Source organism: Chenopodium album, chromosome 8, assembly GCF_948465745.1.
Source record: "Chenopodium album chromosome 8, dcCheAlbu1.1, whole genome shotgun sequence".
Classification (NCBI taxonomy): Eukaryota; Viridiplantae; Streptophyta; class Magnoliopsida; order Caryophyllales; family Amaranthaceae; genus Chenopodium; species Chenopodium album.
The window spans coordinates 36,621,236-36,637,932 of record NC_137841.1 but is presented as its reverse complement, the minus strand read 5'-3'; the positions used below and the strand labels follow the sequence as shown (position 1 = coordinate 36,637,932).

General features: G+C 29.2%; 1 protein-coding gene across 1 annotated transcript; it reads right to left on the bottom strand.

Moving 5' to 3' along the window:
• Positions 1–9,118: 9,118 nt before the first annotated feature.
• Positions 9,119–10,039, bottom strand: LOC145642939 (uncharacterized). Its single transcript, XM_081694095.1, has 2 exons — positions 9,723–10,039; positions 9,119–9,638 (listed from the first exon to the last, which is right to left on the bottom strand). Exons 1-2 carry the CDS (start codon positions 10,037–10,039, stop codon positions 9,119–9,121), a joined length of 837 nt encoding a protein of 278 aa, XP_081550221.1.
• Between the last annotated feature and the right edge of the window lie 6,658 nt (positions 10,040–16,697).

Genomic DNA, 16,697 nt, shown 5'->3' with positions numbered 1-16,697 from the left:
ATTCCTATTGCAGGTTTTAACTCATTGCGGCACATAGGAAACCATTCTTTTGTTCCTCCGGGAGTTAATATAGGTACTACTGTAGGAGTAGTTGGCACACTTGCATTGGCATTAGAAACATTATCAAGTTGTTCGTTGTTGTTTATTATTTCTGCACAAAAGTAATTTTAACAAGTTAAAAAAAATTTAGAACAAATGAACAAAATTTTAGAACATATGATTTAATATTTAGAACACATGATTAAATCAGAACATAAGACATTATTTAGAGCATAGATTTAAGACTAAAGTTTAATTAATTATTTACAGCATAATTTGGAACATTAGACTAAAACTTTAGAACACATGATCAAATATTTAGAACACATGATTTTAGACATCCCATTAGAAAAATCAAAACATGTTCCAAAATTTTACTCATTTGTTCTAAATTATTTATCAAATGATCCAAATTATTTATCAAATTTCACTCATCAACATTCTCATTTATTACTTTCCGTTGCTTTCCTACCAACATGTTCTAATTTTATACACACATGTTCTAATTTTATACACACATGTTCTAAAAAAAAAAAAAACCTGCTTCATTATTTGCTTGTTCATCCATAATTGTCAACCTAATATAATGAACCTGCAAAAATACTAAGAATTAAAATCGAAAATCGAACAAAATCGCAGCAAACATAATCGAAAATCGAACAAAATCGCAGCAAACAAAATCATAAGAATTAAAATTGCAGCAAACATAATCAAACAAAATCATATAGTAAATCGAACAAAATCGCTGCAAACATAATCAAACAAAATCGCAGCAAAAAATTGAAGCAAAAAATCGAAAAATCGCATAAGAACACTAAAATTTTCCAGAACACTAAAATCGAAAATTAGAACATCAAATTTTTAAATTTTAACGAAAATACTAAATTAAGATCACTCATTACTAAAATCATAACAAAAATCCAACATTCAAACCATGAAATTCGAAAATTACTTACAAAAATTAAGGAAAAAACTAACAGAACTTTTGTTGATTATTTACCCGAATAATCTATGAAACTTGTTGATTCTTGCTATTGCTGAAATCTGACAAAAATCGAACGGAATTGTGTTCGAAATCCTTGAATCTCATTGAAATTGAAGCTCGTAGTTTCTTCACTCTGTTTTTCTGATTAACAAGTATATTGATGAAAAGTTTGGTTTTATTAGAGTCGTTGAGATCGTTTGATCCTAAGGCTTAGATTTGTTCTCATATATTAGGAATATTCTCACATAAGAACCTATTCTCACCGGATCCCTCCCCTATATATATATATATATATATATATATATATATATATATATATATATATATATATATATATATATATATATATATATATATATATATATATAGGAAGGCTCTTATGAGAATTTAGGCCTTATGTGAGAAATTCACTTATATGAGAATACATCTTAGCCGTAGATTAGATTCAATCTAACCGTCCAAAACATTCTACAGTAATGGCAAAATTGTAATTTCGTTTGCTGATATACCCCCTTCTCTTTTTTCACTTTCGCTGATTTTTTTCTCTCTCTAAAATTAGGTTTTTCTCTCTCTAACTTCCATTCACTCTCTACAAACCCTAGTTCATGTTAATTCATGAATCAAAAAATGGATTTGAATCAAATACTACCAACATCTCCTATTATTACTTATGAAAGATGGTAGAAAGTTTATGTTTACGAATTTTGATTATATTTTTTAAAAATTTTCTTCTCTTTTTTTGTTAATTTTCGTTTACTTTTTTATAGATCAATCGATTCACAATGTATGGATAAATCTCCAATACAAGCCATTTGTCCATTAAATCAGTAAGTAGCTATTTTATTATTGTTTAATTATTTGATTTGTTTAATTTTTAAATTATCATGTTTGAACACGAAAATTTGGGCTCAGATTTGCTCGAATTTCCTGAGCATATACATTGTTAGTTAAATTCCATGGGTTTTGGTGTCAAATTTGTTAGGTTTTGGGGTCGTTTTTAGAAATCATCGAAGAATGCTTATAAACTGTTCGATAAAATGCCAAGCTGAAATTTAAATGCATGTTGTGTTTATTGATTATGGAAGTCAATATTGTATATAGGCAGCAATTTTTTGGTTATTGCAGTAGATCCCCTCAAAAAAAAAAGTAAAAAAGTTTAGTGCATGAGATAAGCCGAAGAACAAGAGGCAGCATCAACCTCGGCAGGGCAGCAAGATTAGCAAGTGTACCTTGTTTTTTATATCTGTTTTAAGCTTAATCTTCTAACCTACTCTTCTTTTTTTACTTTTCAAATAGTGATGGTGATGAAGCACTTGTCAAAAAGAAAAAAGGTGATGGTGATGAAGCTGTAAAAAGTGATGTTCAATGGTCTAAAAGTCCAATTGTGGAGTCATCCTTACTAGAAGCTATAAACAATGATCACATTCATAGGTTGGTAATCATCAATGGATACTGATTAATTTTTTATGCATGTTAGATACGTTCTAAAATTTTACTCATATGTTCTAAAACTTTGCTTGTATGTTCGAAATTTAATTCTAATTTTTATTTTTATTTTACTCACATTTTAGAACAAATAAACTTACTGTGCTGTATTAGGTTGACTAGCAGCTCTCACCAATTGCTGAAACATCTTTCTTTCATTGATGGGGTCCATTCCTGCCTTCTTTTGTATTTGAGTGTCATTTCATTTAAGGTTTGTGGGTGTATGTTATGTATGATGAGCTAGCTATGATTGATCATATAGTGAATAAGGCTCCTTTAGTGGAGTTTTGGAGAGAAAGGGTGCTGATTGATCAATAGGTGTTTCAACATTTTGTTTTAAAATGTTGGCGGCTAGGTGTTTTATTGTTCATGTGCTTGTTTCATGAATTTCCTGCACTATAAATTATATTCTGCTATCTGCATTGGAAGAGGAAAGGGGGTGGGGGGGGTACCGGAATACGGTAGTGTTCTACATTTTGTTTTAAAATGTTGGCGGCTAGGTGTTTTATTGAGTAACAATAGCTACCAAATCTGATTCAAATTTTGAATGAGCAAAATTGTTGTCCATCTTTAATTTGCAACATGTAAGATTAGGATTTGGTTGCATGCTTTACTGACAGAAGGTTTGTGTGCATTATTAATTAGTATTGTATGATAATTGTCTTTCTCGCTTAGATCATTAAGAAATGCATCATTTTCCTGATACCAAAGCTTGATGCTCCTCCATTTTCTGTATATTGATAAGAACGTCACAATCACCCTAGAGATTCTATGTTTCAATGGGGTTTGTAGCTACTAAGCTGCTTCATGTCTCTTTCTACCCTGACTAATGTCATACAAGTATACAACACCTTTACCCATATACTTATACAACTTTTCGAGTAATAGGCTCCTGCATCAGTGTAAAGATGTATATAGCCTTTTATTCTATGGGAAATGCATATATCCTTACACATGCAAATAATGATTGCTTGCAAAGAGGATATTTTGCATCTCTCACCTAAATTACAGGGGATTGTCAGCTATGCCTTGATCTGAAAGGTAATAAGCTCGACTTTTTTGTAAGGGAAGTATGATAATGGGTTGGCATGAATGTGATTTTACTTTTATTTAATTGAATTAGAATTATTTGGCATGTAGAATATTAATTTTGTGTATTTTCTTGATCACTGGCTTAGTGGCTTGACTTTGTATAATGAGACACATCGTATTAGGAATTTTTAAGTTTTTAACTATTGAAGTAAAGGCAAAGTTGTTTATAGTTGTATGATTATGTAATAAACTAACCCAAGGAGGGGCATTATGGGTAATATTGTATTATAAGGTTAATAATCTTTAGTATTGTTATAAATACAAAAATAAGGTAAAGGAAGAGGCAGACAAATTTTTGGAGTGAATCCTTCTGAGAGTTGTGACTTCAAGTCACTATTTTGAGAGTGGTGACGTAAAGTCACTTATATAGGTTGGCAGCCTAAAGTTGCTAGCTTGTACAAACCCCCGTTTTCAATATTAAGTAGTTTATGAAGAATTTCTCTATTCTCTAATTATGAAGTACAGCAGCTTGGCAGACAACATTAGCTTCTATGTACTGCTTGCTTTCGTTCTATATTTTTGTACATATGTTCTACATTATTACACATATGTTCTTTTCTAATTATTTTTCCCTTGTGTTCTAACCTTTATATATTTTATATGTCTATGACTTGCAGTGATAATTTTGATAATCTTGTTGGTGATGATGCTGCTACAACCTCTAATCAGTTTGCTACAACATCTTCTGGAAATGCAAACAAGAGTACCAAAGTAGTTAATAAAGAAGGTGATCCAATTGAGGGGAAACTTAAAGTTAGAGCTAAAGATGTTCTGAAAAACAAAGCAATGAAGAAAGAACCAAAGAAGGAAGATAAGGGGAAAAAAAGGAAAAGAAAGGTTGATGAGAGTGATTCTGATGATGATATTGAAGTTGTTCATGTAGATCAAATGGAATGTAGAGCATTAAATCAACGAATTACTCCCAAGAATTTTATGAACACCGTGCTTAAAGATTTGCCAAAATCTCATAAGGCGGCTATAAGAAACATTGGATTTGGAGGTTTCTTAGATTTGGATTTAGATGCACATAAATCTGTGTTTTGCTCTAAGCTTGTGTCGAGTTTTGACTACGATAGGGTGTCTTTAGTTCTTGAGAGGAACCAAGAGATTGAAATTACACCCGTAGACATACATTTGGTTTATGGATTGCCGATGGGAGGAGAAATTATTAAAGAGCCTCGACATGAGGAGGATGAAGAATGGGTTGAGTTTATTAGACAATGGAGATCTTTTTTTGGGATAAGTGGTGGAAGTCCATCAAATTCTGTGATTATTAATCGGATTGAAGAGTTAAAGAAGGAACCTGTTTGTGATGAATTCATTTGGCATATTATAGTTTCTGTTGTCAATTGTTGTATGAGATCCACTGCCAACCCATCGGTAAATTACAAGTTCTTGTATAGTTGCATGGATATAAAGAAGATCGAATATTTGGAATGGTGTGAATATGTGTATAGGAGTTTAAAGTCGTCTGTATCCGAATGGCAAGGTGGTTCAGCTTACTTCACTGGTCCATTGCCTTTCTTGATGGTAATTTCTTTTTTTTTAATATATTGCACATTTTTATATTATTTTGTCTTTTTCTAAATTTGTCTTTGTTTAACGCTTTTTTTTTTTGTATATTTGTATTAGATATGCTATTTTGATCGTTTGGAAAGATCTAAAATAAGTAATCCAAGGCAATTCCCACTCCTTTCTGTTTAGAACAAAGATTTGATCAAAGAACGGATGAAATTGGAAATGAAGAGAGGATTTGGAAAGGGATGTTAGTGGTTCTGGTATGCATTTTTTTGGAACATGTTTTAAACTTAATTCTTATTATAGTTAGTTATATGTTCTAAATATTTAGTTATTTTTCTAAATTTATACCTACATGTTCTAAATATTTAGTTATTTGTTCTAAATATATGCCTACATGTTTTAAATATTTAGTTATTTGTTCTAAATTTATACCTACATGTTCTAAATATTTAGTTATTTGTTCTAAATTTATACCTACATCTTTAAATATTTGGTCATGTACTAAATATATAAAGTGGATGTTCTAAACTTAAATCAGATGCTTTACATAGTTATTCCATTGTTCTAAATTTATATATCTTTTGTTTGTTAGGAATTCCTTCAAAAATTCGGAACATTGGCTAAGAAGCTTGCTCAGAATTTAAGTGAGATGCATGTCATGTTGGATAAGGCAAATGAAATATTTGCTAAAGAAGAAGCATCCGATATGAACACATTAATTCAAAATATTTGGAATAAGTATTCCATGAGAAAGGAAGAAAAACACAAGGAAAGCCCCTCCATTCTAAGTCAAGACAAGCATTTGTTTGAAGAACCAGCTTTCATCAAGGAGTTAGATGATGTTATGAAAAGATCATGGGAAAAGTTCAAAGGGAAGAAAAAGACACCTTTTCAGATGACTCCTCCTAGTTTTGATTTGTTTTCTCATTCTTAGACACCCATTCCCCCCCCCCCCTCCTCCTCCTCCTCCTCCTCCTCCTCCTCCTTCTTCCCCTCCTCCTCAAACTTACGGGCCTTTTCCTCCTATTCCTCCTCCTCAAATTCAAGGGCCTTCTCCTCCTCCTCAATTTCAAGGGCATTCCACTTCAATTTTAGTAGGAGCACGCTCAGGTGCTAAAGACCAACCATATGTTCATGGAGAGAAGAACAATATTCAAGCAAAAGAAGAAAAGAACAAGAACAATGATGAGAAAGAAGATGATAAGATGGAGGGGTAATGTAGTTATGTTTAGGGACACTATTAATTATTGATGAATTAATATTTTATTTTTCAAGAACACTAATTATTAGTTTTTTTTTGGGACACTAATTATATATATACATTTATAATTTTAGAACTTGTGGTATTTTTTTTTTTTTTGAAATGTTTTGCTAATTAAATATTTGTATTCGTTCACCTATATATATTTACAGGAAAGAAAATGTAGGAAAAAGGGAGAAAAGATGTCCCGAAAATCTTCCAAACTGTATTCTTTCACCTTTTATGGTTCAGTATGACAGCATATTCAAAAAGGTTGATGGACACAAGAAGAGAATGGCAGAGTATGCATTTGCCAATGGATTACCTAAGTAAGCTCTAAATTTATTTAGTAATTTTACAATAATTAGTTGTGTTCTGATTTATTACTCATATGTTCTAAATTAGTATTCATATGTTCTAAATTAGTATTCATATGTTCTAAATTAGTATTCATATGTTCTAAATTAGTATTCATATGTTCTAGATTGATATTCATATGTTCTAAATTAGTATTCATATGTTCTAAATTGGTATTCATATGTTCTAACTTAGTATAACATTTAATGCTATTTTTTTATGTTTGTAGTGAGATTTTATATGATGATGGTCAAACAATAATCCGTAGAGATGAGATGTCAAGCCTTGCAGCTAGCAATCATGTGCTTAATAACATTGTTGATGCTTGGTCATTCATATTGAATATTGAAAACAGAAGACGAACCCCAGGGTCAACAAACAGATTGTTTTTTTCAACGCAAGCTTATGTATGATTCTTAATATTGAACTTGGCTTCTTTCATGTTATAAATTAAGATTTCATAACTTATTTTTAAATGATTTCAGGAAATTTTGTGTACGAATTATCACTTTTCTCCAACTGTGAAAATTCAAGATAGATATCCTACTTTATATGAAAGGTTGGATAAAGAGATGAAGCACTCTAAAGTGCTAAACTTTGATAGAGTTCATTTGGTAAGACATTAAGAAATCCAAAAGAATTTAAATATAGATTTCCTTGTTTTTAAGCTTTCTTCTTTATTTCTTATTTCAATTTCATGATCTATTATTATATGCAGGTATTTTTTCCAGTTGTATCTTCATCACATTATTACCTGCTTTGTGTGAATTTTCTGAGCAAGACTCTCGACGTGATTGACAACAGATATCTCGAATATAAAAATTCTTATTGGCACAAATACAAAAACAAACCGAAGAATTTGGTAATATCTATTTGTCTCATTAACTTGTGCTTAAAATCAGATGTTCTAAACATTTATTTCAATGTTCTAAATTTTAACTCACATGTACTAAAATTATACTCATATGTTTTAAATCATATGTTTTTAAAAAATTATACTCATATGTACTAAAATTATACTCATATGTTCTAAATCATATGGTTTTACAAAAATTTCATTTTCCAAATAGTACTTATACATTCTTAATATTTTCTAATACTTATTTTAATGTTTAATTTTTAGTTGATGGCTTTTGCCATGTTCTTGTCAACCTAGAGGTCAAAATGTGATCAAGAGGTTTCTAGTTTCAAAACTAGGACATAAAAAATGAGTTGGAGGACCAATGATAACAATGATGATTGCGGCGTGTTTTTGCTTAAACACATGGAAACATATCATGGTGAGAAAGATACCATGTGGGATAGCGGATTTTTTTTTTTTTTTTTTTTAGGATAGCGGAATAAAATTGAATGATGTAAGTTTGTTTTATAGTATTACTCATGTTCATATGTTCTAAATTTTTAAACATATGTTCTAAATTTTTATACATATGTTCTAAATTTTTATTCATATGTTCTAAATTTTTATACATATGTTCTAAATTGTGTAAATCTTTTTTTTTTTTATAATGATGTAAAAAGTGAGATTGCGGATACCAAAGTCTAATGATTTTATTTTATTATAATGCAGATCAATCAAATGAAGAAATTGAGGGTGGATTTTTGTGCTAAAATATTATCACACAAGGAAAATGAGCTACATCATGAGATTACTTCAAGATCACGGAAATGGGCAAAAGAAAATATTTTGTAATATAATTTTAGAAATAGCATGTAGAATTTTGTATAGTACAATTATACTTTAAATAGTAAGCCTTCACTCGAAATTTTTGTCTTGTCTTTCTTGTGATCTACTTCATTGTTATGCAAGAATATAAAAATACAATTTATTATATATTAATACTCATATGTTCTAAATTTTTAATCATATGCCCTAAATACTAATTATAATTCATATAATCTAAATTTTTAGTTATATGTTCTAAAGTTTTAGTCAATCGTTTTAAATTTTTAGTCATATGTTCTAAATACTAATTATTTTTATTTTATTTTTTTGGAAAATAAGAGAAAAATTTATTACCAAAAGGAAAAGTTACAACTTACAAAAGCTAAATTTTTAGTCATATGTTCTAAATACTAATGTCAAAATATTACTCATGTATTTAAGAACTAAGAATTTAAGTGATAAATTTTAATCATAATGATCTAAATTAAAATTTTGAAATCTTATCGGAACCATGAAACACACATGATTACTAATTATAACTCATATATTCTAAATTTTTATTCATATGTTCTAAATTTTAATACATATGTTCTAAATTAAACTCACAAGTTCCAAACTGCAATCATTTCTATAATACAAAAAAGTGTTATTCAATACACAAATTCAAAAAAATGTTCCAAAATTATTAAGTATCATCTAACTTTCTTTGGACAATTTCAAATATCGTGGTGGCTCAATTCCCCACAACCTTTGCATAACCTCTTTTTTTCTGATTTTGTTCTACTTCCTTTTCTTTGTCTCCCTTTAGTCTTTTTCCACTTCCAGATCTTGTTTCAACATTTGAAGTCTCTACAGATCTTGTTTCAACATTTGAAGTCTCTACAGATCTCATTTCAGTATTTGACAAATGAACTCCAGTGCCTTTGTTCTTCGAAATTTTTGGAGGTTTGATAGATATTTCAGTTGGAACACTAGCTCCAATTAATAGTTCTATGTCTTTTTCTTTGTTAGTAGCATTCCTTTCACCATTACTTCTTGCATTCCTCTTAGCTTCCAAATCCAGCCTCAATCCTCGAAAATTAATCACAAGGTCTTTTATATCATCATCGTCACCCTCTGCCAAACTAACACAATTATGTATCTCTGACCACAACTTATTCAACAACTTTTTCTTGTCTATTATATTAGCACATTGTTCCAACAGATTTCCTCCCAGGTCAAATATTGGTCTTTCCGTTGCCATAGTAGTCCATCTGTTTAGAATATACTGCTTAGGAATTATTTCAAACCGTTTTGCTTTCCAAACCCAAACCATGTGCCTACATGGAATGCCTTACCTATAAAACAACTTGCAAGAACATGTTGCCTCTTGGTTAGTCGGATTAAACACAACATCAAATGTTCTACTCCGACCCCCTTCACTTACTTTTGCAATTTCTAATCCATTTTCTCTCTTAAACTCTTCACACCCACAAGAAAAACAAGCCAGTTCTACCTCATATTGGAAATCATAAAAAACAGAAATAGTGTATATGGTTGAGGCATACTTTTCTATCCCTAGTGTTGTCTTGCACTCTGGGTATTTGTGATTTGAATCATTGTCATTTTGACCTTGAGTGTGTCTTTGGGCATTAATTGCAGCTTCATATCTCATGTAAAACTCAACAAGTGACACGTGAGGATTGATAAAGGAGCAAAAAAAAGTTATTTTCACTTTCTGATCTTGATGTGGTACGCATTATTCCTCCCAGGAACACATCTCTGAAATATGTCAGAATCCACTTATCCCTTATCTCGTACATATAACACAACCACTCATTTCCTTCCAATTCAAACTCAACCATCACCTTATTCCACCTTTCTTCAAACTCATCCGGCTCAATTTCAAGATGCCAAACACAGGCACATATTTTTTTTCAGGAATCCTGTTTCCTCCTTTGTGATTGCTCGCCCTACTTTATCAGGCAACTTTTTCCTTATATGCCACATACATAACCGATGTTCTGATTTTTTAAACACTCTACTAATAGCAACTTTCATAGCTGGATCTTGATCTTGATCTTGATATGTGATCAGACAATTAGGTTCATTATTGCCCATTGCCTTTAGAAATGTTTTGAAAAGCCACTCAAATGATTCAATATCTTTCTTTGCTATGAAACCAGCCGCAAAAGTGATACAACTCTTGTGATGATCAACCCCTGTAAATGGAGTAAATACCATGTTGTACCTGTTTAGAACATAAAGATCAAATTTCATTACATACAAAATATAGCACTACCATTTTAGAACATGTGAATAAAACTTTAGAACGTATGAGTACAAATTTAGAACACGTGATTAAATATTTAGAACACATGATTAAATCAGAATAAAAGACATTATTTAGAGCATAGATTTAAGACTAAAGTTTATAACACATAAAGGGTATATTATTTAGAGCATAAAGGTTATGAGTTTATAACACATAATTTGGAACATTAGACTTAAACTTTATAACATAAAAAGCAAATTTTAGAACATGTGAATAAAAATGTAGAACATATGATTAAAATTTTAGAACACATGATTTGAACAAAAGACTAATTATTTACAGCTTAATTTCAAGACTGAAGTTTACTTAATTGTAATCGGAACATAAGAATCACTATTTAGAACATTTGATTGAAGATTTGTTAAATCTTATGAGAATATAGAACATAATTTGGAACATTAGACTTAAAATTTAGAACATTAGAAGCAATTTTTAGAACATTCAAAACAAAATTCAGAACATAAGACATGAGTTATATGAATAACCTGTTAGTTTGGAAAGTGGTGTCAAATGATATCATATCACCGAACAGAGCATAATTTTTTTTACAAATAGGGTCCGCCCAAAGAGCTCTAGAGAGAGAAGAATCATCATCAACTTCAAAATCAAAGAAAAAAGCACTCCACATCAACTTTTTCTTTGTGAAATTATCTACAAACATTTGAGCATCGGACCCTTGAATGAATGCTTTTAAATCTCTGTGAAAAATTTTAAAATCTTGCTTGGAAGCTCCAACATTATCATAACCTCCAAGTATTTCCTTCATCATTCAAAAAGTTTTTACAAGGCCAATATTCACCTATTGTAGGCAACAAAAAGTTTTAGAACATATAAAGAAACTTTTGGAACATGTGAATAATATTTTAGAACATATGAGTAAAAGTTTAGAATGCCAGTGTAAAAATTTAAGATAGAGTTACCTTAGAATTATCAACAATCATTTTTTTATGAAAAATGTTCATCTTTCTTCCTTCTTTTTGAAATAGATTACAACTTGGTGTGTAAAGGGGATGAGTATGTCCTTCGTGGAACTGTGTCACTATATACTTTTCATCTTCACAATGTTTTAGAACCATAAGAGCTCTGCACCCAACACGAGTGACTTATCTTTTTCTTGTTACTGAAATCTTGTCTTCCTTGCTTTGTTCTTCTTTATCATTTAGAATACTCTCAACAATAGGCTTTTTCTTCTCTTTGAAACCCTGTTTGTTGCATAAGACATATTAGAATGCCAATTTTTTCTCTGAATGCCTTTTACTGGTAGACTTCCTAGTGTTAAAACCAGCAGCAAGTGCATATGATTTATAAAATTCAACACCCTCATCAACACTATTAAATTTCATTCCTATTGCAGGTTTTAACTCATTGCGGCACATAGGAAACCATTCTTTTGTTCCTCTGGGAGTTAATATAGGTACTATTGTAGGAGTAGTTGGCACACTTGCATTGGCATTAGAAACATTATCATGTTGTTCGTTGTTGTTAATTATTTCTGCACAAAAGTAATTTTAACAAGTTAATAAAATTTTTAGAACAATTGAATAAAATTTTAGAACATATGATATAATATTTAGAACACATGATTAAATCAAAATAGAAGACATTATTTAGAGCATAGATTTAAGACTGAAGTTTACTTAATTATTTACAGCATAATTTGGAACATTAGACTAAAACTTTATAACATAAAAAGCAAATTTTAGAACATGTGAATAAAAAGTCATAACATTTTATTGAAATTTTAGAACACATGATTAAATATTTAGAACACATGATTTTAGACATCCCATTAGAAAAATCAGAACATGTTCCAAAATTTTACTCATTTGTTCTAAATTATTTATCAAATGATCCAAATTATTTATCAAATTTTATTCATCTACATTCTCATTTATTACTTTCCCTTGCTTTCACACCAGCATGTTCTAATTTTATACATACATGTTCTAAAATTTTCAACCATGTTCTACGATTTTGGAATATGTTATACATAAAAACATCCTAGTTAAAAAAAAATAAAAAAATAAAAAAAAAAAAAAAAAAAAAAAAAAAAAAAAAACACCTGCTTCATTATTTGCTTGTTCATCCATAATTTTCAACCTAATATAATGAACCTGCAAAAATTCAGATAAATTTCAAATAAAACACTGATAATATACACAAATTCAATCCAAGCAATTAAGATCAATAAATTTAGCACTCCACATCAAACAAAAAAAAACTCCACATCAAAGAAAAATGTACTCCACATAATCATACATAAAGCAAACAAATGCTTGATAAAAATCGAACATAATCAAACATAAAACAAACATAATCAAAAATCGAACATAATCAAACAAAATCGCAGCAAAAAATTGAAGCAAAAAATCGCATAAAATTGAAAAATCGCATAAAAATCGAAGCAAAAATATCACTTCAAAAATTGACAAAAAGCGCATAAAAATCGCTTAAGAATATAAAGAATTTAATCATAAGAATTGAATCATAAGAATTGAATTACATACCAAGAACAAGAGGAGAGAGAAAGTCAAGCTTATGGAGAGAGAGAAAATGGTAACTTGATCAAGGTTGAATGCGTGGGTTTTAAGTTTTTGAGTGGTTTTATTTGATCAAAAATTACATTTTTGCCATTACTTTTGGAGTGATTTCAGCTGTTGGATCTTGTTCTATTTAATGGTTGTGATGTATTATCATATATGATAGATTTCTCACTTAAAGAGTTATTCTCATGGGATCCCTCCCCTATATATATATATATATATATATATATATATAGGGGAGGGATCCGGTAAGAACTCATCCTTATATAAGAACCTTAGTTATATAAGAATCAATCTCATTCGTAGGATTAGATTAATTCGGACGGTTCAGATTAAAACACGTATCCTCCCTCTAACCCCTTACCCACCACCCAAAATTTTCTCTCTCCTCTAACTTTCTCTCTCTTCCTCACGTTTCTTTTCTCCTCTCTCTCTTCAAACCCCAAAAATCTCCCTAATATTGCAATTTGAAGGATTTTAATTTAAGGTATGTTTTTCTTTTCGATTTTGTTTAAATTTCTAAGAAATTAGCATGATGTTGAAGTGGATTTTGTTTTTCTTTTCGATTTTTTTGGGTTTGATTTTCGAAAATATTGGGCTCGAATTTTCGAACTGTTGATTTTTTTTTCTTTCCGATTTTTGTTGAAAAATTTTATATAGTTCGATTTTTGTTTTTCTTTTCGAATTTTCTGTTTTTCTTTTTTTTTTTGTTCGATTTTCTATTTTTTTTGGTACGATTTTTTTTTTGGTTCGATTTTCTTTTTTTTTTTGTTCGATTTTATTTTATTTTTTGTTCGATTTTCTTTATTTTTTTGTTCGATTTTCTTTGTTTTTTGTTCGATTTTCTTTTTTTTATTTGTTCGATTTTCTATTTTTTTTGGTTCGACTTTTTTTTTTGTTCTATTTTCTTTTTTTTTTGTTCTATTTTTCTTTTCTATTTTTGATTTTCGAATTATATAGTTCGATTTTTTTTCGATTTTTGCTCGATTTTAGTTCAATTTTTGCTAATATTTTGATTTTAGTTCAATTTTTGCTAATATTTTGATTTTTTGTTCAATTTTAGTTCGATTTTGTTCAATTTTAGTTCGATTTTTGTTCAATTGGTGGCGGAATAATTGTTGTTGGTGTTGCGTGGTGGTGCAGGGGCAGCAACTAATTACGGCTGGTGGTGTTGAAGGGGTGTTGCGAGTGGGCTGCTCGGGTGGTGTTGAAGGGGTGTTGCATGTGGGCTGCTTGATGTGAGTTGGTGGAGTGAAGAGGGCAGCAAGCTGGTGGAGTAGGGGGATGAATTGGGGAAATGAATTATTTTCTCTATTTTGCATGAATTATTTTCTCTATTATTTTATGATTTATCATTTTCATTGTTGATTTTGTTTGATTTTATATAGTTCAATTATGTTCTAAAGTTCAATTTTATATAGTTCGATTATGTTCTAAAGTTCAATTTATATAGTTTGATTATGTTCTAAAGTTCAATTTATGATATGATATCTTTTTTCTTTTTATACTTCCAAAATGCAACAATATTTTAGCAATGATGCTGAAAAGTTAAATAAAGGAAATTAAAGTTTATGTATTATTTTTCCCTTATGTTCTAAAGTTTTCCATTATGTTCTAAAGTTTTGCCTTATGTTCTAAAGTATTTTTATTATGTTCTAAGATTTTCTATTATGTTTTAAAGTATTTCTATTATTCTATAAAGTTTTCTATTATGTTCAAAAGTTTTCTATTATGTTCTATTATATTTTTCCCTTATGTTCTAAAGTTTTCCCTTATGTTCTAAAGTATTTCTATTATGTTCTAAGATTTTTTATTATATTATAAAGTATTCTATTATGTTCTAAAGTTTTCCCTTATGTTCTAAAGTATTTCTATTATGTTCTAAGATTTTCTATTATGTTGTAAAGTATTTCTATTATGCTATAAAGTTTTCTTATTATGTTCTAAAGTTTTCTATTATGTTCTAAAGTATTATGCTATAAAGTTTTCTATTATTTTCTAAAGTTTCTATTATGTTCTAAAGTTTTCCATTATGTTCTAAAGTTTTCTATTATGTTCTAAAGTTTTCTATTATGTTCTATTATATTTTTCCCTTATGTTATAAAGTTTTCTATTATGTTCTAATGTTTCTATTATGTTCTAAAAATTTCTATTATGTTCTATTATATTTTTCCCTTATGTTCAAAAGTTTTCCCATATGTTCTAAAGTATTTCTATTATGTTCTAAAGTTTTCCCATATGTTCTAAAGTTTTCTATTATGTTTTATTATATTTTTTTCCTTATGTTCTAAAGTTTTCCCTTATGTTCTAAAGTATTTCTATTGTGTTCTAACATTTTCTATCCATATGTTCTAAAGTATTTCTATTATGTTTTAAAGTTTTCCCTTATGTTCTAAAGTTTTCTATTATGTTCTAAAGTTTTCCCTTATGTTCTAAAGTTTTCTATTATGTTCTATTATATTGTTCCCTTATGTTCTAAAGTTTTCAATTATGTTCTAATGTTTCTATTATGTTCTAAAGTTTTCTATTATAGTAAAAAAACAATTTGAAATTAAAATCCAATAATAGAAAAACTCAAGCAAGAAAAAAAATCTGGAAAAAAAAATTAAAAATGAAAACTAGAATAACTCAAAGTAAATAATTTTATAACATAGAACATGAGCAAAAAAAACATAAGAAAAAAAAAATTAGAACATAGGATAAATAATTTAGAACATAGGCAGAAAACTTTAGAACATTAGAAAACTAATTTAGAACATAAGCAGATTACTTTAACTACTTTTGAACATATGAAGAAAACTTTAGAACATTGGCAAAAAAATTTAGAGCATAGGGAAAATGATTTAGAACATAGGAAAAATGATTTAGAACATAAGGTTATTGTTAGGTATGCTAATTGCTAAAACCTATTAGCTCAAGTGGTAGAGCACTATGCAAATGCATAGGGGATGTAGGTTCAATTCTTACATAGGTTATCTTTCAAAATAATTTAAAATAACAAAAGTAGACCAAAATATTTTATAAATAAACTAGAATAACTCAAAGTAAATCAAACTAGTGTTAAGTTCTATAAACAAAAAATTGGCTTGAAATCATTACTGAAAGTCTAAAAACTTTGTGACAAACAGATCTAATATAATTCTCTTTTCAACATTACACAAATTAACCTACGTGGGATTCAAACCCACATCTTTGTGCTTTTGCACACTGCTCTACCATTTGAGCTAGTAGGCTAATGTTTATAAAACATCATTTAATTTGCTACTAAAACCATTAACCTCTACACAGACCAAAACTTATAACACAACACTTTATGCCTTTATGGTATACATTATGCCATGTGCCCATGCTAATATGATACATTGTCATCTCTATAACCACATACCAAAATTAGGCACTAATATACATAGTGCTCATACAACTGTCATGCTTTAACCATAGTGCTAAATCTGAGG

Coding starts and splice junctions, on each gene's coding strand:
- LOC145642939 (XM_081694095.1), bottom strand. CDS start 10,039: ATGAGATATGAAGCTGCAATTAATGCCCAAAGACACACTCAAGGTCAA. Junction 9,639..9,722: donor TCTTGCAAGTTGTTTTATAG/GTAAGGCATTCC, acceptor TATTCTAAACAG/ATGGACTACTATGGCAACGG.